Source organism: Vulpes lagopus, chromosome 2 (genome assembly GCF_018345385.1).
Source record: "Vulpes lagopus strain Blue_001 chromosome 2, ASM1834538v1, whole genome shotgun sequence".
In the NCBI taxonomy this organism is placed as follows: domain Eukaryota; kingdom Metazoa; phylum Chordata; class Mammalia; order Carnivora; family Canidae; genus Vulpes; species Vulpes lagopus.
The window spans coordinates 115,587,808-115,611,622 of NC_054825.1; the positions used below are offsets into that span (position 1 = coordinate 115,587,808).

A 23,815-nucleotide genomic window follows, 5' to 3' on the forward strand; every position below is an offset into this window, starting at 1 on the left:
CATAAGATTACAAACTCCATAAAGGTAGGGAATTTTTTATCATTACCTAGATTTCTTATTTCCTAGGATAGTGCCAGGCACCTAGTAGATGCTCCGCAAATACTTTTTAGTGAATTAATAAAATATGTAAGGGACCCTACTGTGTACCAAGCATCATCTAGCTCTTCAGAAAGTAAAACTGAATGCAAGGAGGAGAAAAATTCCTTTCTTTATAAAAGGTAATTGGGTTTTACCATAGTAAGTACAATTTGGTGATACTAAGATCAATGAGACCCCTGAAGGGGCACTTAATTTGGATTTAAGAAGCCAAAGAGGGCTTCCTGGAGGAAGTGTTGTCTCAACTGAGTTCTGAAAGATAAGTCTGAGTGGGCCAGGCAAGTGGTAGTGAGAGAGATGGACATGGGAACTCCAGGCAGAAGGAACAGCAGGTGCAAAGGAATGAGTCAAGAAGAACCCATGATACATTAAAGGAACTAAAAATGCTTCTACATGGAGTTTGAAGGAGGAATGGTCAAAGAAGAGAATGAAGGGGCAGCTGATGACAGATCACAAAGGGACTTATAAACCATGTTAAGGATTTGGGCTAAATCCTGAGAGTTTCTAGAATAGCAATGATATGATGAAATTTGCAAGTTAAAGAGTTCATTTGCATGGCCTGATAAGGAAGGGGCAGACAGAAGGGGGCAAGTAAAGAGGTTCTAGAGAAAGATAGGTGCCTACAATGACAGGATCCAGTGACTTATTTGATGTGTGGGTAAAGAAGGATCAATCCATGTTTTATTCACCCATATGTGTAACAAATATTTATTGAGCATAATGCTATATACCTTTCTATGAGTTCTAGACATAGAACGTAAAGAAGATCATGTTCTTGCCCTCATGAAGCTTCTCTTACAAGTTATACTTAGTTTTAATTTCCTCCTCTCCCATCAGAACATGAGGAAGTGAGCTGTGCAAAGATTCGAGGAAGAGAGTTTTAAGCAAAGGGAACAGTTTAAGGGTGGAGGCCCTGAGCATGGCATGTTCAAGACACAGAAAGAGTGAGTGAAGTTACTGGCAGTAAGAGATGCCACTAAAGAAGGAGGTAGGGGCTAGATTACATAAGACTAGTATATATTATTTTATTTTATTTTTTATATTATTTTATATAAAACTATTATATAAGATCAAGGAAAGCAGTTTGGATTTGTTCTAAGAAAAACCATTAGAATGTGCAGAGCAGCTGCTTGATTTGTCCTAATTGGTATCTTTGGATCACTGTGGCTGCTGGCTGCTCGTGGAGAGTTTACTCTAGAGGAGCAAGAGTGGCCGTGGTGAGACACTTAGGACAACACTAAGTGAAGGATGTGATGACTTGAACCCACATGCTAACTGTGGAGGTGGCTAGAGCTGTGTGATACATTTATAAGATAAAGCCAATAGGATTTTCTGAGGATTTGTATAGGGGAGGTTTGAGAGAAAAAGAAGAGTCGGGAATGATTCCTTGGTTATTGGCCTGAACCACTGGGTGAAATGAGGAACATGGGGGAAGAGCAAATGTGGAGCAGAAAATCAAGATTCTGCTTTGACCACATAGGCTTGGGCTTCCTGTTAGACATCCAGGCAGAGCTTGCTACAGGTGGCTGGGGATATGTATCTGGAGGTCAGGAGAGAGGTAGGAGCTAGGAGTATTAATTTGGAATCATTTTCAAATAGATGGCGCTGAAAGTTATGCTCTGATTACATCACCCTTGTGGTGAGAATGGAGAAGAGAATGGAAACTGAAAGCTGAGCCCTGAGACCTGCCCATGTTCAGAGACTGGAGGGAAAGTAGGCTAAGGAGAGGCCACTGTGGTAAGAGGAGAACCAGAAAAATGTGATGGACCCTGGAAGCAAGTCAAGGAAGTGTTTAAAGAGGGAAGGCGTGACCCCTGGATGTCAGGGTTCAGGGTTCAAACCTGAGCAACTATGTCTCCAGTGGTCCCATTAAGTTGGGAAAGAACCACGTGAGGAGGAACAGTTTGGAGACAAGGATATGAGTTATGTTTGAGCCATGCTGAACTGTAGGTATTTTTGGTACATGCACACCAGATCAGCAGACCCTGGAGTTTAAGAGACAGGTCCAAATTTGAGATGTAGATTTGAAAGCCAACAGTGGAGAGATGATTTTTAAAGCCAAAACTGTGGATGACATCATTCGGGGTAAGTGTGGAGAGATGAGAAGACACACTATGGCAAAGTCCCAAAAACACAGCATATATTGAGAAACTAGAGTGGATCCAGGAGCCCACAGCCCAGGAATTCATAAAGGAGTCTGACAGGGAGGCTTAAAAGATGAAGTGATGGACGGGGAGCCTGTCAGGTAAGAGCACCAGCAGGAAGGAGTGTCAGATGCTGCGCTGAGTAAAATAAGGATTAACATGTCTCTGCTGGGTTCAAAAACAAGGAGTATATTTTTGAGCAGTTTTGATGGTGCTTGGGATACAGAACCCAGATTGCACTGAGAGGCTGAATGAAGCTGAGGGAGATGGAAGCAGCGGCTGAATGCAACTCTTTTCAAGAAGTTTGGCAGGAAAGGAAGTAAGAGGTGGGTGACAGCCAGAGAATGGCATATGGAGAATATGAAAATGAGAGTGCCAAGGACTGAGCCCTCAGATATGACAACTTTGATGGACAAAAAGAACAAAATGAGTCCACCCCCCCCCCAAAAAAAAAAAAAAACAGAAACAAACAAAACCAGAAGGAAGAGCCAGAGAGGAAAGAGGAAAGAAAAAAGATATAAATCAGGGGAGGAGAGAATTCAATGGGAAAAGGATATTAGTAATGCCAACTGCTGCAGAAGGTTTAGTCAAAAACAGCAGCACAATGTAGCTTTGGTGATCATGGCAAAGAGAAGTGTCAGCATTACTGTATCTTGAGGAATGAATGGGGCCAAGATACTAGAGGCAGTGACTGTAAATTAAACTTTCCGGAAGCTGGCTATGAAGAGGGGGAAAATAAATAGCTACAGAGAAATTGGACATCAAGGATTAAATCAGCATTTGCTATTTATTTGCTATCTAGCAAGGGAAAATAGCCCAACAGAGAAGAAGGGATCAAGAGGGATGTGGGATAGATGCTGGAAGCAAAGTCCCTTGGGGAGTAGACTGGGATGGTCCAAAAGAACAGAGGACAGAATCACCTTCAGGGCAGACAAGTTCTAGGGGAAAAATGGCTGTGAAGTTCAGGAAAGAAATGTGTGTTCATTGGCATCTGTCCACCTGGACCAAGATGTAGAATGTCTTGTTCACTTTGGTATCTGCTGCATCTGTACCAATGCTGAATATGCACTGGGCATTCAATAAACACCTGCTGAATAAATAAATAAGTGACAAGTATAAGGCAGTGAAAATCTGATTTCATCTTTTTTTTTAATAAAACCTGGAATAGTTGAGTTAAACCTAGAAATAGAACCCCCAAAAGTACAAGATGTTCTCCTGTAGGTTTTGAAATTGTTTCTCCCTGCTGTTTTAATGCTGAGAGGAATCAAAAGTAATGCAAAATTAATGTTGAATTAATATTTCATCAGAAAACTTTCATTTCCTTCAATATGTGCTTTGAAATGTGTGCTTTCTTTAATGTTATTGTCGATGTTCTTATGTTCGATGAATTTTATAAATAAGAAATACAAGTTAGTAGTGCTTGGTTGACGTAAGGCAACCACCTCTCCAAAAACACTCAAAGTAGCCACACGGTATCAGAGGCCCATGGCTAAGACCAAATTATTCTAATTCCTTTTTATTCCTTCGATGAAAATGCTGGATATGTAAGAAAAAAAATTAGGTGTGCGATTGTCTTCCTGGGAAGAGGTATTATGTTACAGAGTGGATGTTGATGAATGGATGTTTTCAGCAAAATAGAACCATAGTTTATGCTGTAATGATTGGAAAGGCAGCAGTCTCCATTCTTATGGTATGATTCTAATTCTCGTATACTTTTTCTTATAATCTGCACCTTATTTAATATAGAAAAATGCAGGCAACCAGTGATTATTTTTTCAATGCTCTGAAATACTCTGAGTTCTCTCAGTGTAAGAAAGAGCACACAAGGGACACCTGGGTGGCTCAACAGTTGAGCCTCTGCCTTTGGCCCAGGGTGTGATCCCAAAGTCTAGGGATTGAGTCCCACATTGGGCTTCCCGCAGGGAGCCTGCTTCTCCCTCTGCCTATGTCTCTGCTTCTCTCCCTGTCTCTCATGAATAAATAAATGAGTATCTTTAAAAATAGAAAAGAAAGAAAGAAAGAAAGAAAAAAGAAAGAAAGAAAGAAAGAAAGAAAGAAAGAGAGCATACAAGCCTACTAGATTGAGTTGAGGCTGACCCAACGTAGGCCATGTTATAACCGGTCAGTCACCTGACCTTGACTGCTTACACTCACTTTGTATAAGAAGAGTGGGAGACCTGGGATCACCTCTGGTTCTGACACTTACTACTGTGTGACTTAAACTAAGTTACCTATTATCTTCAGTACTCTGTTCTAGCATCTGTAAGATGGGAAACATAAGAAGTTAGCATTCTGCATATTACATGGTAGACATTCAGTAAATGTACCTCCTTGCTCTCTACTTTTAAAATCTGGTTTACTGACAATCAGAGCTTGATTTTAAACCTGCTGAAAGTGCTAGTGATGCTCACCCAGAAAGAATTTGTCCTCTGGAACAGCTCTGCTCTCACCTGAGGCAGATTTCCCTGTAGCAGAGCTAGAGAGTGTGTGTCTCCTAATTATCTGTCTTCCAGTGGTCACCTAGATTTCTGGGTACTTGTCCCAGATTTTCAGTGCATGGTAATGTCTTTTTCTTTTTCTTTCTTTCTTCTTTCTTTCTTTCTTTCTTTCTTTCTTTCTTTCTTTCTTTCTTTCTTTCTTTCTTCTTTTCTGTCTGTCTGTCTGTCTTTGAGAGTTGAAGCCAAAGAAGCAAAGTGAATATATTTCAACAACTAGGAAGTTCTGATGGACAGGCACAAGGGGATATAGAAGGCTCACACGTTTAAATCCTTACCAGTAGTAACAAGAGAAGTAGTTTGGTGAAAATCTTTCTCTAAGTCCTGGAAATAGGACATTTCCTGGAAAATGGCTGTCACATAACCAGCACAATGACACATTTTATTAGCTTGGCTCTATTGGGCAACATGATGGAAACATGGCTTCCTCCAATATGAATATTTTAAGACAATAAAACCTAAACATTAAGTCCTACGGTATGAGGTTGGTGTGGGTGGAGGTGTTATGAATAGAATAACTCCAAGAGGAAAAAATATCCGAGAGGTGGAGGGAATGAGGTTGTCTACTAGGAAAGTCTGTTCCTGATGAAAGATATTCCCAGTTGGATTTTCAGATGCCTCTGGGATGGGTACATGTCCAGGCCACTGAATTAAAGTGGTTCTTGATTGCATATGAATGTGCATTTCCCAAATTATATTCCACTCTCTTCAGCTGGACTGTCTGCCAAAAAAGGACTTTTGTTGTGTCTGTGATACTGAAGATTGTCCTTTTTAAATATCTTTCCCTGTGAATGCTTCAGTTTTACTCACCGGAGATGAATTTCTAATATATATCACTTTTAGTAACACGGGAGAATTGCCAATTAGAAGCAAGAGGAGGGAACTTAGGGAAATGTTCTCTTGCCTGGAATCACCTACTAGTTGCCTCAGGTTTAGCCTCTGACAGCTGGGCCATGTGAGGGGAGCTTTTTCCCTGTGAATAGCCGGAGGGGAGCGCTAATGAGGAGCTCAAGGCTGGCGGAGGAGTCTCTTTTTGGCAGACAATTAGAAAGAGGGATGAGATCACCTCCTCATTATGCTCTACTGGAATGGGAGCAGTTGGGTAGCGGGTTTTTTGTTTTGTTCAATTTTTTTACAAACCATCTGCTTCTCTTGAGAAAGACTGATCTGACTCTTGTAGGTTTTTTACACTCTCATAACATGTGTTGTTGTATATATTTTGAAAGCAGTATATACTCAAGAGAGGGAATTTGGAAACCACAGAGGATTTAGTCAGTGGGGTTGTGACGATTCAGTTATTTCATCCAATGACCATTGTTAACATTTTATTCTTACAGATTCTGATTTTCTCCTTCTAGAGATTTTTATGACTGATATTATGATACGTAGATCTTTCATCAAGCTATGAACATTCATGTGAACATGTATGTCAGCCAAACCAAGCATGGTATAGAAGAAGGAGGAGGAACACTTCTTTTCCCCTGATACCACTGAGGCCCAGGGGAATATCCATTCCCTTCCAAACACTGAGAGAATGGAAGAAAACTCTCCTTTTCCTCCATTTCTTCTTCCTTCATCCCAAAGAGGAAATAGCTAATTCAATATCCAATTGGGAACTTTACCACTTGAGAGGGGGTTGTTATGTCTTAATAGGAAAGAAAAAGGAGGGCAGCCCTGGTGGCGCAGCGATTTAGTGCCAGGGTGTGATCCTGGAGACCCAGGATCCAGTCCCGTGTGGGGCTCCCTGCATGGAGCCTGCTTCTCCCTCTGCCTGTGTCTCTGCCTCTCTCTCTCTCTGTGTGTGTCTCTCATGAATAAATAAATAAAATCTTTAAAAAAAAAAAAAAAAGGGGGGGGGAGAAAAATGAGGAAAAAAATTCATCCAAGTGTTTCATTTCTGCCTGCCTTATGGGTTGGTAAGACCATTGCTCGAAGGACCCCTGAGACAGAGGCCTCAGTTTGATGACTGTTTTCCCCAGTCTATCTGCCTGGGGAAAAGAAAGACTAGGCTAAGTTAAAACCGAAGTGGGAAGTAGGAGGCAACACTGTCTTCTGCAAACCAGATCTAATGTTAATACAGCTGGCATCTGATTCTGCTTGGTTCTTTGGGTCTCTTAGGTGACCAAGTGGAATTATCAACTTCCAACCAGTTTGACCTAGAAAAATAGCCAGTCCAAGTGGATCAAGGTACTATTTTGTGCCAGATAGAATCTGGAAGAGAGAAGTGGTTGGAACCACAAATATGCAACATTAAAGAAAACAGTACCAGTAGCTTTTTAGCCACAAAAGACAGCCTCTAAATATAGACATTTTATCAGAGTGACTCAGTTTTTCTGAAGATATTTAAGGCCCATAAGTTGGAGCTAAAGGACAAGCTATGTTGAGTCTTTTAAGTCTGTAAGAACAAAATGGAAAGGCTAGGGAGATTTCCTGAAATGCCTGTTTTTTATTTGCAGAGCAATTTTCCCATCCAGGTTCCCTACACTGCTTTGTCATCTTCATCATGTTACACAACTTGTAAGCACAAAAATCAGAAAACATAAAATAGCATGATAGGCTAACTTTTTATCACCCTTATGATGCTCTGGTGTTTGTTCCTTTTCATAAATTAAAGTAACTCTTTGAGAGGGATAAATCTAAATCACAAATTTGATCTTTTAGAAGAAATCACTTCTCATGGGAAGAAGTAGTCTCCTGGTCTTTTGCTGTGCTTCTAAACAAAGTTACTCATTCTTTTTTTTGAAATAAAATGAATTTTGTTTGTACTTTGGATTAATTTGGTGAAACTGTATAACTAACTCAAAGAAATTACAATATCCTAAAATGCACCATTTACTCTACGTGCTATTTGACTGTCTACCTTTTCTCTTTTGATTAAAATAAAAATACTAGAAGTACCTGTGTGGCTCAGTCAGTGATTGGCCAACTCTTGATTTTGGTTCAGGTCATGATCTCATAGTCCTGGGATTGAGTCCCACATCAGGCTTTGTGCTCAGCAGGGAGTCTACTTGAGGATTGTCTCTCCCTCTGCCCCTTCATCAACTTGCATGCACCTCTTTCTCTCTCTCTTTCTATCTCTCTCTATGAAATAAATCTTGAAACAAACAAAAATACTCTACCATACTTATCTGAAATCAATGTCACAGTGCCCTTTTTAAAAAGTATAATTTATCTCCAACTGATATTTTCCAGCAACCATAATAAATGCAGATATCTAAATTCAAAATTTCATTTAAAGCTCTGTAAGAGTTTGGAAAAAGATATGGATTTGCCCCAAAAGGCTTAGATCAATATTACCCAAAGTCCAAGAACAAATGTAGGAGATATTGGGCCCTTTTGCATTAAGCATATTTTTCTGGATTTAGTCTAATAAAACTTGAATTTCTTCATCTACCATACCAAAGGAAGTCTCTGTCTAGATGTTTTATTGGAAGTACCAACTGTATAAAGATGAGATAGAACTAGAGAGACAGAGAGAGAGGATGCAGTAATCCCATGGGAAGTGTGATATTGGCAGGCCACTATGGTATATCATACCACAAGTGAGGTTGTTGTACTTTGCATGGCTATGAGATATGTCATGGGGGTAGGATTTATATTATTATTTTCCTTATTTAATCATTTTGCATTAATTTTGAGTGTCCCGTAGCACAATTACATTTAACCAACACAATCTTATAATAACCTGCTGGTGATTGTACAGTGGAATTCTACGTAAGTCAGCAGTGTATCATCATAATCATCCAAGTGTCAGTTGGCCTCAGCTAGTCCTGTAGCGGCTCTGAGTTCTACCACTTAAGTTTATTCACAAAGAATTGTAGAGCTATAGACGCATATCAACTAAATATACACACAGATAAAGACATAGACATATCAAATAAAGTTGAAGGGATAAAATTCGTATTTTGTACAAGAAATAAATTAGATAAAATTAGTGGAATGACGAGCAAGAAAGTCATGGAAGCAGCAAAATTAGAGACAGAGTTAAGCCAGAAAAAGTTCATTGTTTAAAAAATTCAGCAATAATTTACTGGGCATCTACTAAATCCAGGTTCTGGGATTTAGAAAACATACCACATTTAGAAAATACAGTGAAAGAGGAATGACCATGTTAGAGGAGGAGGGGGACATACAAGTGAGCATGAAAACTCAGATTGGCTGTGTCTGATCCAGAGAGAGGTGGTCTGGGAAGTGTTGGCAAATGGAGTTAGCTTAAGAAGGAAAAGAGAAGCTTGAGGGAGTATTGGCAAGAAGTGGGGTTTGGGGTGTGCGTGTGTGTGTGTGTGTGTGTGTGTGTGTGTGTGTGTGTTTAGAAGAGAGCATAACCAAGTGTGATTGAAGACTGCAGGGAAAGATCCAATGGTAAGATATTGACTGAATCTGAAAAGACAGAGAGGGAGAAAGAGAAACAAAAAGTTGAATGATGCTGCAAGCCTCCATTGTGTACTTTTTTAAAAAAAGTAATGTTGACTTGCATTGTTCTAAAAACAATGCCAACACAGACTTTTTTTTAAAGTTATTATTAAATAACTCTTGGAAGCTGCACTTGAACTCTGCAGAGTATAGGAGTCCAGACACTAGTATTTTAGCCCCAACTCTGGGACTAACTTGCTTTATTATTGGAGACTCAGTTTCCTTCCCTATAAAATGGACATAATCATAACTCCCTTCAAGTGCTATTTTTGAAGATAAAGTAAAAATAATGTGTTTTGCAAACTATAAATTTACAATAAATAAATACAAACTATATATAAATACAAACAATAAATAACATTTGCAATCTACTGTAAATGTTATTTAAAGCTACCAAATTTAAATAATCCTGGAGCTATCACCTTGGCTTCAGAGAATGTACCCCTGCCATTGAGCATGGTATGCCTCAGTGCCTCCATCAACAAAATGAGACAACTTGGGATCGTAGACCTCTCTGGCAGGTAGTGTCTAAAGACTAATGACGTGGCAAAATTAGTTTAAATCTTTAGGAGAAAAAAGATGTAAATCTGCGGTTGTAATGAACATTTTTCTTTCACAGCAGTATTAATACTTTGAGATTTTTCAGAGCATAAGAAGAATGAAATCTTTCCATTTGCAACAACATGGATGGGGCTAGAGAGTATAATGCTAAGCAAAATATGTCAGTCAGAGAAAGACAAAGACATATGTTTTACTCATATGTGGAATTTAAGAAATGAAACAAATGAGCAAAGAGAAAAAGAGAGAGGCAAACCAGGAATCCGACTCTTGGTTACCAGAGGGGAGATGAATGGGAGGATGGGTTAAATGGGTGATAGGGACTCAAGAACACGCTTGCTGTGATGAGTGTTGATATATGGAAGTATTGAATCACTGTATTGTACATCTGAAACTAATATAATGCTGTATGTTAACTAATTGCAATTTAAATAAAAACTTTAAAAAATGAATACACAGAAAAGGGAAAAAAGATAATTATGAAATAACATTCATTTGTTTATTTTTTGGTCTCGATATTTTATCATTTCTCTTTGGATATAGAAATATATGCAAAGAAAGGTAAATCTAACTAAGGTTAATGACAGAATCAGAAGGACTTTTCTTCTTTGTCTTTTTTAACAGTCCCAATTGTGGGCATCTGTTACCATGCTTCGCTCTCTTTTATTTACTCCAACGACCACTTTACTAAGGAGTTAAGCCAGCAGAAAACTATTGGAAAATTATTTTGTCAGTATGTTTCATGCTATATGACCACAGGGGAAAGGCTGGAGCCAAAAATCACTTAAAAGTAATAGCTTGTTTACTAACAGAAGCTCCCAAATGCTTATTTTCTTCTGTAGTTACAGATGCAGTGATGAGACCTCTACTTGTGGCAATTCCTATCATTGACCTTCATTAAAATATTGTTTTAAAAAAACCAAACAAACCATGACAGGACTCCCCATGACAGGACTCCCACTGATACCAATGGTTTTGAGTGACCTTGAGCATATCACTTCATCTCTTGAAACTTCTGAGTCCCCAGCTTTTCATAAAGGGGGTAGACAAAGTCTACTTGATTCAAAACTGAGGGCACTTATAAATGTATATGAGCATTTTTTTAGTGGCCAGTGCCCAACGATGCATAATGCCCTGCAGAGAGCATGGGGCAATCCTGCACAAAGCACCCCCCCCCCATTCAAACTGCCAGCAGCAGCCTGAAACTGACGTCTCTGCCTATAATCAGTGATACCAAGTCAAGTATCTGTCCATTCATTAATTCATTCAACCACCCATTATTGATCCCCTACTGTAGGCTGGGCACCAAGCTTCCCTAGCTGAATATTCCAGAAACCTTGGCTTGAATCGTATCCTTCTTTAGCCTTTCCCCTTCCTTTTAAAGGGTTTATTCATCCACAGGACCACCTGACAGGTATGAATAAGGATTTTGCAGCTCAGCCCATGAAAGGACTGGATCCTAGGACTCATCCAGTGCTTTGGGGTTTCTAATGACATTGAGAACCAAAAAGGTCCACTCAGTCCTCCCCAAAGTTGGAATGATGACCACCTGGTTTGCTTTTAATAATTCAGAAATGGGGGGATCCCTGGGTGGCACAGTGGTTTGGCGCCTGCCTTTGGCTCGGGGCGCGATCCTGGAGACCCGGGATCGAATCCCACATCAGGCTCCCGGTGCATTGAGCCTGCTTCTCCCTCTGCCTGTATCTCTGCCTCTCTCTCTCTCTCTCTCTCTCTCTCTAAAAAAGCCTATAAAAAAAAATAATTCAGAAATGGAAGCCTTCAGCTTCACGGACCAAGGGCTTCCACCTAGACAGTGAAATCCAAATTGTGGAGCATGTAGCTAATATTCAACTGTTGATTCAATCATTTCTCATCGTTAAAACAAAACACCAACTGTTTTATGCCAAGTGAACAATTTTCACTGGCAAACTCAAATTTCCTAATATACTTAAATGGCATTTGAGGCCAGTTGTACTAACTGCCTTAGAGCATTTTATCATATCAAGTAGGATCATTAACTTGCTAATTAACTGTGCAGTGAGTAACCCTGTGCTATCATGCAGTCCTAGCAGCCACCACCCAAATACATAGTCCCTCTGGGAGTGCTGTGACCTCTAGACTCAGACCCCAGCCATCATGCTGTTAGTCAGCATTCACATGACCCTTCATCACCTGTTGTCTCACAGCACCCTAGGGAAAGCTTACGATTCTGATTGCTTGTGTTGCAAAGGAGACCAATGCACAGAGAATCGTGAAAGTCCTACAGATAAGAAAAAACTTTTGGGATGGGAGGATTCTGAGTACTGTTTACAATCCCAGAAGTCATGCTGATGGTCAGGCATGCTTTGTAAATACACAAACATTTTTAATTTAAACTTTAATGAATCTTGGATATTACTGATCATTAAAAATCCTGTATGTACTGGTTCAGCCACTATCATTGGCTACTTCTCCTGAACACAGCAGGGTCTGAGTACTAAGAATGTAGTCCTGCTCTCATAGACCTCTGGTCACTTGGGGAAGTCAGACATCGTGCCAGTAATTCAGTACTCATTACCTATTATTGCAATTGACACTATAAAGGACACAGAACACAAGGAAAGCATTGATGGACCTGACCTAGCCTGGAGACCCAAGAGGCTTCCTTGAGAGAGCAGTATATAAGTGCAGGCCTGAAGGAAAAGGAGGCAGGAGTTCAGGAATTCAGGTGAGACATTCTAGATAGAGCGGGGTGCATGATTGAAGACCCTGAGGCAGAAAGGAAAGACTGACTCCAGGTAGGAGAGGATGCCAGCTTCGTTCAGGTGGCAAAAATGGGAGAGGGTGGCATGAATGGATATGGGGTGTTTAGAGGATGGAATTGATGGAACTTAGTGCCAACAGGATGTAGGGAATAAGAGTGGAGGCTTATACTGGCCTGCATCTGACTGCTGGGTGGTAAAGTTACTTGTTTAGGATTCTAACAGAGGCATGGTACTGGGCAATGGGTCAGGATCACCAGTTTCTCATTTGGTACATAGAATTTGAAGTCCAGTGGGACATAGTTTGTCTAGCGGAGACATGGAGTATCCAAAGGTCACTGTATCTTAATAGGGTGTAGTAGAAACAACCTGTTCTGTGGAGCACAGAGCCTGTGTTTGGAAGCATGGCTATAGACCAGCATTGAGGCTCTTGTAATTTATAAAATGTGTTCTCATGTGTCATGTCTAAGCTTCACAGTGATCTTTGGGGGAAGTCAATGGGTAATTATCTTCATTATACTAGCAGGAAATTGAGGCTTCCTGAGTTTGTGATCTGCCTACGGTCACACTACTATAAGTAAGGATTCGGTACTCAAATTCAAATCTTTGACTCCAGGCACAAAGGTCTCCTTATTTTACCACCTTCACTTGCCACATGATTGGGGCCAACTCTCTACCGACTTCCGGGACTTCCATGTCAGGTGGAATCTCACTATTAGCACAAAATACGTAAGAAGTGAAATCAAGGATTTTTTTTTCTATACTCTGTTTATTCTTCCTCTCTCTCTTTTTAACTCTTTTTTACAACAGTATTTTTAAAGTATTGTAAACTTGAGAGTCATATTTGTGTTTAAGGCTAGAGCATATATTTTTACAAGCAGTGAGAAGAAAGTTGTCTGGAAGAAATTAAGTTAAACTTTTGTCTAAATTCTAATAATTTATAAAACATAAGACCTCGGCCTTCTCGCCTCCCATCCCCAGTTTTACTCCTAAAATAGTAGAACCATCTACAGTGGCTCAGTGTATCCTCCCCTCCTGCGAGCTTTTCCTGTGGAGTCTGGGCACTGGGGCAGGAGACTCTTCACTACCAGCCTTATCCTATCCATTGGCCTTCTCCCCTTTCCCTCAAAGCTTGGGAGATGTTTCAGTAAATTTAGTTTGTGCTTGTTTCAGAATCTGTTTAACTGAATCAGTTCTGGGTCTACACAGAAACTCGGGTTCAGGGAAGTACCTTCTCTACAGGGCTAAGTTATTTTTCTTTATCACGTGGAAAGCTTCCCCCTGAACCTCCTGCTTCTGTTTACCTCCCTCTTTCCCTATAGCTCTTGGACTGCTTTGTAATCCCGGTGGTGATTTTGCTGTCCTGGTTCTTCCTGCTGATCCGGTACAAGGCTGTGCATTTCCTCGGCATCGTGGTCTGCATCCTGGGCATGGGCTGCATGGCAGGAGCGGATGTGCTTGTGGGAAGGCATCAGGGAGCAGGTGAGTCCCTAGCTGTTCACCACCATGGTGGGGTAGAAACAGCAAACTTGGTCTTCCCAGTGTCTGCATCTTACTCCTGTTTGTTCCTCAACACCTAGAATAGTGGATAGAAGGTGCTTCATCCATGTTTTCTGAGTGAATGGAGGAAGCAAAATACAAACTGACTGCCCTTTCTACATGTATTCAGAAACATTGAGATGGTGTTTAAAACTGAGGGTCAGGACCCATTTGGAGGATATTTTGGAGGCCATTGCTCCTGGCCTAAACCAGCTAGTTAGAAATGATGTCAGTGATCCTCTCCTGGACCACAGTGGCCTTCCCCACACCCCACCCTCAAACTCTTGCTTTCTCAAGTCAGAGAAAGACTGAGCTTTCAAACCACTGGATGGAGGTTGGTTATATAAGCTAAGAGTGGATATTTTAAATTTGAAGACTATATTGGGAATACTGAATATTTTTATGTAGGAGAGCTATGTTTAGTCTCCTTGTGCATGGTTTTTTTGTTTGTTTATATTTTTGGTGGGGAGGATTTCTGGTTATCAGTCACTGCTTATAGACCTGTAAGGTAAAGCTTCAAGATTTACTCATCAAATTGTTATGAATCTGATGGGGATCCCTGATTCAGCAGGATTTCCAGAGGATCCTTTTTTTAAGCTTTGGAGTTCTTTAAAATATATAAAAATGCTTATGCTACATATGATTGGGGGGCACAGAAAAAAATGACCTCTTTTGTGAACCTCAAGAATGGAATGGAAAATATTCACATCTCTATAGCTCTTGGAATTGACCTTCCTCCTATGGAATTTGATGATAGTCAAAATTGGAACATTTCTCATAATGAGGCTAGGTTGTAGGAAGTACCCGAAATAAATATAATTTATCTTTTTAAGTTGCATCATAGAACATTATAGCTGAAACAGACCTTGTTCAGCAACTTTATATGTGACACACAAGCACACTAAGATACAGGGAAGCCAAGTGAATTCCCAAGGTCACAGAACTACAAGAGCAGAATCTAGAAAAGAACTCAAGGCTCTTAAACTCTGGGGCAGGCTTTTTTCTCTGCCCCACATCTCTAGGAGCTAAAGACAACACAGAGCAAAAGAGAGACAGCCTTGGCCCTCACAACACTGCCTACACAACATAATCAATCCCACCTCAACAGAGAGACTAAAAATACACACACCAGCTTTTCCCACCAACTTTTCTATGAAACACTGGTTCCATGGTGTATCAATAGATGTCATATGAAAGGGCCAGCATTATGCTCTAAACTCATAGTGGTCCTGATACGGATAATCTCTTTGGATCAATCAGATAGTTCTTTTTGTCTGATATAATGTGGCTGGTTGTTCTAAAGTCATAATTTAATTACAGTTTCTCAGCTTTACTTGAATGGTGTAAACACCGACTAAGGAGAAGCATGTACCCTTCTTTATGAAAATTATGCTCTGCTGAACCTTAATCACTGACCTCTAGCCATCATCTTGCATTTCCTAGTCAAGGAAGACAATTACCCTGATAAATCTGAATGTTTAAGCCTAGAATGGTAAGCTACATTAAACTGGTTTCACTAGGCTCTATCCATCTCTTCTGGGGGGTAAAAAAATGTTTTCTTGATTTCAAATGCAGTGTTAGGAGAGGAGTAATACTATTAGAGAAAAAAAAAAAAGTAAGTCCATCTGAGAGTCTTTCAAAAGCAATGACTTTTAAAAACAACGCAGAGTGGTTCAAACATACTAGAGTAGACTTTATCTGTTTAAGATTCACAGCAGCATCCTTCTTGTGACAAATGACGTCCTCGTGTTAACAATTAAAATTTATCATCAGGGAGTACCTTTAGTGCTAGAGTAATGGTGCCCAAGTGCATGATATGATGTTCTAAAGGCAGCCCAAATATAGGATCCAAGGGCTTATTTTATAAAATAAATTAGACAGCCATTTAAGCTGTCATATAAAATGTTTTGAAAAAAGAAAGAAACACACTCTGGTTTTAAGGACAGTATAATCTTAAAATTGGCGTGCATCATTATGGAAAATATTCCATTTGTTTTCACCTTGACGGTAGAATTGGTTCAATGTTATTACTTAGCCAGGGAGAGAACTTTTCGAAAATACTTCACTCACCAGAACTTCATCAGCCTATCAAGAGCTTTTCATAGGAGAAGAGAATGTCTGATTTGAACCTTTTTATGTTGCTTAATCCGTGGATCACCTTAGCTTGGGATCTTGAAAATTCTTTCCTCAAGCATGATGATAAGGGCCTGTTCAAAGTTACTTTGACTTCATTATAATTAAAGTAATTACTCTAATTCTCTTTGTTAGAATGTTTCTTCCTCATTTTGATTTAAGTCTTGCTGAAGGAACTGTCGCAGATGGCAGCAGGCTCTCCAGATATGAAATGTCTGTATCAGGGCACACGGCGATGTGCCAGGAGTTGTGCTTCTGATGAAACTTTGCCAGCAGATTAGCCCACCTCGGACAGAAGTGGAAAGAAGGCATCTGCAGTCTGTGGCACTGGAGGCTCTGCCTCGGAGCCTGTGGAGTGCACTGCACAAAGTGGGAAGAAGCCCTAAGACTGAGATAAAACTCAATTAAAACTGCTCCTTGTTATAAAATGTATTTCCTGCTCCCCAAAATATCATCTTTCTACCATAATGCATTGATTACATCTAGTTTATTTATTCAAGATGTTAGATATCTATAACAACATTTTTTCTTATTGCTAGACATAATTTTATAGTTATTTCAAGGAAGAGAAAACATTTTTCAAGGAGCTAGATAATTAAACACAATCCAAAAAAGAGTGATAATTTTTTTTGGTGCCAGGCACTTTCCCATGCATTATCTCATTTAAGTCCTCCTAACTATGCAAAGAAGGTTTTCTTATACTCACTTTTGCAGCTAAAGAGATCAAGGCTAAGGGAGATTAGGAGCGTGTGCAAGGACACACCAGTACTAAATGGTGTGGCCTAAATGTGAATCTAGTCAGTATTCTTTCTGCTACACCACTTAATACTTATTTTTCTATAATGGTGGCCCTTAAAAGAAATGCACAACTGTTCTACCATAGTAGATGAGGAGAAATGACTGTCCCATATTGCTCAGGATGAAGAGGTTTCCTCAGGTGAGGGAATTCGGTGCTAAAACCAAGAGAGTCCCAGGAAAACAGGACAGTTGGTCACATTTAAAACTCAAAAATACTCAATGGGATGGGTCCATTTTCATAAATTATATTAATAGTCTTTAAACACTCCAGAATAGTAGAATTCACCATTTATTTCTCAGTCTACTGGTAAGTAGCAGTTTTCCCAGGAAGCTGACTCCAGGAAGTTCTCCTGGCTTTCAGGGTCTCTTCTCCTTTTTCCGATCCTTACCAGGAGTGGGAATTTGCCTTAGGAAAAGTAACACCTTTAGAGTACAGCTGACCCTTGAATGGCATGCTTTTGAAATGCACAGGCCCACTTAGACATAGAGTTTTTTCTTCTTTGATAAATACGGTACAGTACTGTAAGTGTATTTTCTCCTCTTGAGTTTCTTGACACTTTCTTTTCTCTAGCTTACTTTATTGTAAGAATACAGGCGCCTGGATGTCTCAGTCGATTAAGCATCTGCCTTAGGCTCAGATCATGATCCCAGGATCCTGAGATCAAGTCCCACATTGGGCTCTCTTGCAGTGGGGAGTCTGCTTTTCCTTTTCCCTCTTCCTGCTGCCCCCTCTGCTTGTACTCTCTCCCTCCCTCTCTCTGTCAAATAAATAAATAAAATCTTTAATTAAAAAAAGCAGTAGAGGGATCCCTGGGTGGCGCAGCGGTTTGGCGCCTGCCTTTGGCCCAGGGCGCGATCCTGGAGACCCGGGATCAAATCCCACGTCGGGCTCCCGGTGCATGGAGCCTGCTTCTCCCTCTGCCTGTGTCTCTGCCTCTCTCTCTCTCTCACTGTGTGCCTATCATAAATAAATAAAATTTAAAAAAAAAAAAAAAAAAAAAAAAAAAAAAAAAAAAAAAAGCAGTAGAGGGATCCCTGGGTGGCGCAACGGTTTGGCGCCTGCCTTTGGCCCAGGGCGGATCCTGAGATCGAAGTCCCACATGGGCTCTCCGGTGCATGGAGTCTGCTTCTCCCTCTGCCTGCTGCCTCTGCTTTTCTCTCTCCTCCTCTGTCTGTACATAATAAATAAAAATTTATAAAAATTTAAAAAAAGCAGTAGATTTTATATATGTATATATATATATATCATACAAAATATGTGTTAAGTGTTTGTATTATTGGTAATATTTCTGGTAAATGTTAGGCTATTAGTAGTTAAATCTTTGGGGAGTCAAAATTTCAATGCAGATTTTTGACTGCATAGGGATCAGCACCCCTAAGCCCTGCATTGTTCAAGGGGCACCTGTAAATACAGAATCTGCCAAGGTGACCAAAAAGGAATGAAGAACCCTATCCCCAAGCCTAGCACAGATTCTTTTATGTGAAGGCATTTCCTAGAGAATGCTCAGTGCTCCTAGATGAACACTGAGAATCTGGTTTCTACAGTCTTAGATTATTCCAGCTAATCTGGGAATCCGAGGCCACTCTATGTTGTGTGCCCCCTTCCTAGAATTATGCTGGAGAGAGCACCCTTCCCATCTGGGATCTCTTGTGCCCCAGAACTACATGCCTGCCACACTCCCAGGTGCTGACCTATACAAGAGCTGGAGACTGCGAAGGTACAAGCCCACATGGGCTGCTAACGTCCACACTCATTCCCTGGCTTCACACTTCCTAGGGCCTAATTATAGGAAATAGCAGGGTAGAGTACTTATTAAGAATTGGACAAACCCAAACCAACCAAAATTGATTTTAAAACAAATAGACATTTTTATGAAAATAAAATGTTAATGTAATGGTGAATTACATATATTTTCACTCTTACATTACTTACTGTAGAGAAGTTGAAAATTTCAACCCATAATCCCTTTCACTCTCATTTTCTAAGCAAGTACATATTTTGCCCATAGTCAAAATAAAGAGTCTCGACTAATTCTGTTATAGCTTCCCTCCCTGTGTAGCAGAGGGTGGAAATTCAGACTGACTCTGTTTGTTCTACACCATGTTCACCAAGCTGTTGGAAAGCATCCTGCGGCAAATATAACACGTACATGTATTAGCATATATTTCTAGACATATATATATAGACAGAAGACATGGGGCTTTGTAGAGAGAGTGCAGTCTAGAATCGACTGGTCCCTTTTTTCAGTTAAGGAAGATTTCTGGTTGGGCAGACGTCGGCAACCTTTTTAAACCAGAATATATCTGGAGTGCAGATAAACAGACTTTACTAAATTTCAGTTGGCAAATGACTGGACTTCTGTAAAAACATCAGAATAGAATAGACAAAGGAAGTTCAATTTGCTGGTGCCAGATTCTCATTAAGAACATTTTAATGAAGCTGCGTTTGTGTTTTTGGTTCCTAGGGGAAAATAAGCTGGTAGGGGACCTTCTGGTCTTAGGAGGAGCCACATTATACGGTATCTCTAACGTCTGGGAAGAATACATCATCCGAACCCTGAGTCGAGTGGAATTTCTGGGGATGATTGGACTCTTCGGGGCTTTCTTCAGCGGAATTCAATTGTGAGTAAAAAAATAAGAAGAAATTCAGACAATAGAGACTCAGGCTTATTCTAATTATTCTCATTAGGGTGAGGTTGGTCACTTTATAAAAATCAAGGCTGGAAACGTTTCACTAACTTCCTGCATGAAATCTGAAAACTCAGTATCTTTCTTGCTAAGCATCTTCAAAACTAAAGAAGTTTATGATCAATTATTAGAAAACCACTTAGTGACTTTGTACACAATTTACAAAAAAAAAAAAACAAAAAAACACAACAGTAGAAGTACATTGATCCTCCCAAACCAGCCAGTGGTTTTACTTAGAGAAGTAGAATACCTAAGTGTAAATGCCATGATTTAATACACTTCCAAAAAGGGACATCTGTTCACTAGTGACAACAACTACTAAGAAGCTTACAGTGTAAGTTTGTCCTTTCATAAATTTATTCTTCTATTGCCCATGGATTTGCCTGAAGGAACCATATTTTCAATTCATCTCTTAGAAGTTTGGTGTTCCTATTTTCCTTGAACAGTTGAAGATAAAACACAGACACTCACCAAGCATCAGAAAGTCCAGAACACCAATTTTGTAATGGTCCTGCATTGGAGCGTATAAGTCATCACTGACTAGTGCCTCAGAATTGTTGTAAGAATAAGTGTCAAACAAACCATACTTTTCCATCGATAAAGACCATATGTTTTAAACATTTCATGTAAGGGATGAAGAGTGATAGTACAGCCTCCAGTCTAATTTCACCAAATCCTTTTCTACAAAGCAAATAATTCTAATTTCACCAAATCCCTGTCTATAAGGCAAGTACTTTGTAATTGTTTTAGTTCAGTATCTGATTATTTATAGAAGATATTTTGGCATCACCTTAAATAGTTTTTACCAATAGGCTGTTTCCAAGAATCCTCCAAATTTTGGTATCTGGAGATAGAAGTAAAGCTCCATGGCAAACAAGGCACAGAGATGGGGAGAGTCTCTGAGAAGGATTTATTTTTGATTCATTTTGAAAGTGGGATGGCATTTCAAAGCTCCTAAATTTGGTGCTTCAACTTTGTGAGAGGAAAAGAAATTGCCTAGTTCAACTATTCATAACCAGCATTCTGTAGATAGATGGCTCATTTTATGGATTATTATTCTTGAATCCAAAGAGTAGAATCAGAGATCCGGCACTCATTTGCCTCAGTTACAGTCCATTCGAGCTAACTGAGCCCTTTAGGACCACTGCTGCCAAAATAATGGAAGTGGCACATGGTTGTCTTTGGCAACAGAGTACATTGAGGGTGGAGCGGTGCCAGCTTCACCTCCTGGTCCTCTTCCAGAGCAGTGGTTCTCAAAATGAGCTTCTCTGACCAGCAGCACTGATACCACATGAGAACTTAGCAGAGATGCACATCTCGGGGCCCCAGCCACATCTACTGAATCCAGATCTCTAGGGATGGGGCTCAAGAAATTGTTTCAATGTGCTCTCCAGATGGAGTATCTTTGAATTAGAACCACTGCCCTTGAGAATCCTCAATCAGAAAACTGACTCCAAACACAAAGCAAAACAAATTTCTGCGAGCACAGATATTTTCCTCACCTTACCATTGACTTTTTGGACTTCATCTAAGCAAGAAGAAATCAAGGTGGCAGGTGGACTGCTTGGTGAAAAGGCCAGTGGAAGGATTGGGCACCACCGTATGCCCACTGACCACACCTTCAGGGGGATTCTCAGGCTGAAAATTAGACTTCCCTATCCCTGGCCCAAAGCTATTTTTGAAATTCAGTTGGTTGTTTCATGACTTCTATAAATCTGGTAAATGAAAAAAGAAAAGAAAAAAGAAGTAGGACGCATTATAATCTTGCTCATGAGGTCCACTTTCTTTGAATTTGCAGAGCGATCATGGAGCACAAGGAGCTGCTAAAGGTGCCCTGGGATTGGCAGATCGGTAAGGGGTTTGCTTTTCTAAAAATGCCGTGTTTCGTAAACCTGAGGGATGTGTTTGAAGGGCGACGTGGGCAGGAGTGGGCCACGAACCATGAAAGCATCCAGAATGCAGGGGACAAAGGAAAATGAAATCCCTGGTCATTTTAGGAATTCTTGTACCCGGTGAGAGACTAAACTGTGTGATTCATAATGTTTCCTAATTGAGCTTCTGCCCATTATCATCATCAGGATGCCATTAGTGTAGACACAGAAGTATGTTATTAGGTTAAAAGACCAACAAGAAGGAAAAAATGCCCAGAGGCAGTGGTAGGGCATAAATGACAGCTATTTTCTCTAGCCAAGAAACACAGAACTGATGGGATCATTAAAAAGTGGCACTTTAGTTGGGGTAGGAATGAACAAAAAGGCATACAAGAAAACAATGTAATGGGCATTTTGAGCCGATAAAAACCTTTTCAGAAGGGAGCATAAGAAATGGTTAAATGATCTCCAAGTGGACTTGGTGGAAAATACCAGACACGCTTCGAGCTAGTTAACAGTCATCCAGGGTATCTCACATTCCACCTGTTTCGAAAATCACTTTTCTCTAAAAGAAATATTTATTTTATTTTTTAAATTTATTTTATTTTCTATTTTTTAAATAGAGCTTATATATATATATATATATATAAGCTTATATATATATATTATATATATATATATTCACCTTTTACAGAATTAAATTCAAAACAATTCAACAGAAAGCTTTAATAGGTCTCTCCTAAAGTCATATTTACTTGCTCTCAAGGGTTTTCCAAATTTTTGAAAAGGCAAAAATACTACTTTCAAAAATGGACTGTTTTTTAAATCATAGCTGTGATTAACCTAAGAAATACAATTCATTGGTAAAAGCATTAGAATCATTGTAGGCTGGAATCCCTGGGTGGCGCAGCGGTTTGGCGCCTGCCTTTGGCTCAGGGCACGATCCTGGAGACCCGGGATCGAATCCCACATTGGGCTCCCGGTGCGTGGAGCCTGCTTCTCCCTCTGCCTGTGTCTCTGCCTCTCTCTCTCTCTCTCTTTCTGTGACTATCGTAAATAAATAATAAAAAAATTTAAAAAAGAAAAGTATCATTGTAGGCTGCCTCTGCCTTTTTTTTATCCATTTGTTTTTATTGAAGTTCGATTTGCCAACATAAAAATAAAATTAAGACAAGGATTTAAGGTCTGAGATACTGCTTAGTGATCTCACAGCAAGCCCCAGAAGGAAATGGCATTTAAAACCCTCTGCCTCGCTGTCCCTTCAGTTTCCAGACCAAGTTGCACGGGGGGCCAGCGGTGAGCACAGGGCTTGGCTCCTAAGGGTGCTTGGAAAGTATGTGCACCCGGACTGCAAATGCGAGGTGAAGCCAGATGGCCCACACCAAAGCTGCCTGCCCCAGCCACCTCCTGCTTCTGTGAGTTTTGATGAGATTGACAGCTCCACCAGCAAGGACAACAATGACATAGCTTCCCTGCACCACTTACCTACCCCCGGGCCCAGAAGCATCCAAGGCAGACACAGTTCCCTCTGGTGGCCCCCCAGAGCTACAGAATTATGCAGGACTCCCCCTGGGGGTAATCGCAAGTGACTTCAAGGGCTGACCAGCTATTGTGTCTGTCACAGAATCCTGCCATTTATTTCCTATTGAGTCTTGCTATTGAATGTTACAATTAAATGAAAAAATCACCAGAAGGGGGGGTTGCAGGGAGGAGTCTGGGGGGGGGGGTGCGGGGGAGGAGGAGGAAAGGAAACCAGCTTCAGGTTACAGATGTGTTTGCCTTTGTGACTCAGACCCAGGAAACCAAATGTGACCCATGCTTGGTAACACTTCACACGCAGTGGTGTAAATTCGTTTTATGCTAATAGTCACAGCAATGATAAAAAAAATATTAATAATAATGTGTCCTGTAATTATGTGGATGTCACAAGCATGTCCACCGAGGTCCTATTATAACCCAGTGTTAGTTAAATGTGGCATCAATAGGTGGTTTTACTCTTAACTCGCCTGTTGCCATTAAAATGTCAATCCCCTGTTGTCCAAGGTGATGATAGGTGGCATAAAAGGAATACATTATAGAGCCATCATTTTCATTCCTGGTTGGAAAAGAGGCTAAAATGGGCAAAAAATGGGAACCAGATATTCATCCTTTTCTTTCCAAAGCATCAGTAGGGTTGGGTTTGAGTTTTTTGGTTTTTTTTTTTTTAACACAAGGGTTACCTCTGTCCCCATTACCTCATCCTGACCAACTACATGGTGTCATTGTTTAGCTCAGTTCTGTGTACATAACGTTGAGTGAATAAATGTTTACTAAATGAGTGAATGAGTGAATGACAAGCA

General features: G+C 40.2%; 1 protein-coding gene across 1 annotated transcript in view; it reads left to right on the forward strand.

Annotated features, from left to right (window-relative positions):
- Positions 1 to 23,815, forward strand: part of SLC35F1 (solute carrier family 35 member F1) — a 395,559-nt gene that overhangs the window by 336,118 nt on the left and 35,626 nt on the right. The window contains exons 4-6 of the mRNA XM_041746574.1: positions 13,770 to 13,929; positions 19,383 to 19,539; positions 21,404 to 21,456. Of these exons, the coding sequence (XP_041602508.1) occupies positions 13,770 to 13,929; positions 19,383 to 19,539; positions 21,404 to 21,456 (370 nt within the window). The remainder of the gene's footprint in view (positions 1 to 13,769; positions 13,930 to 19,382; positions 19,540 to 21,403; positions 21,457 to 23,815) is intronic.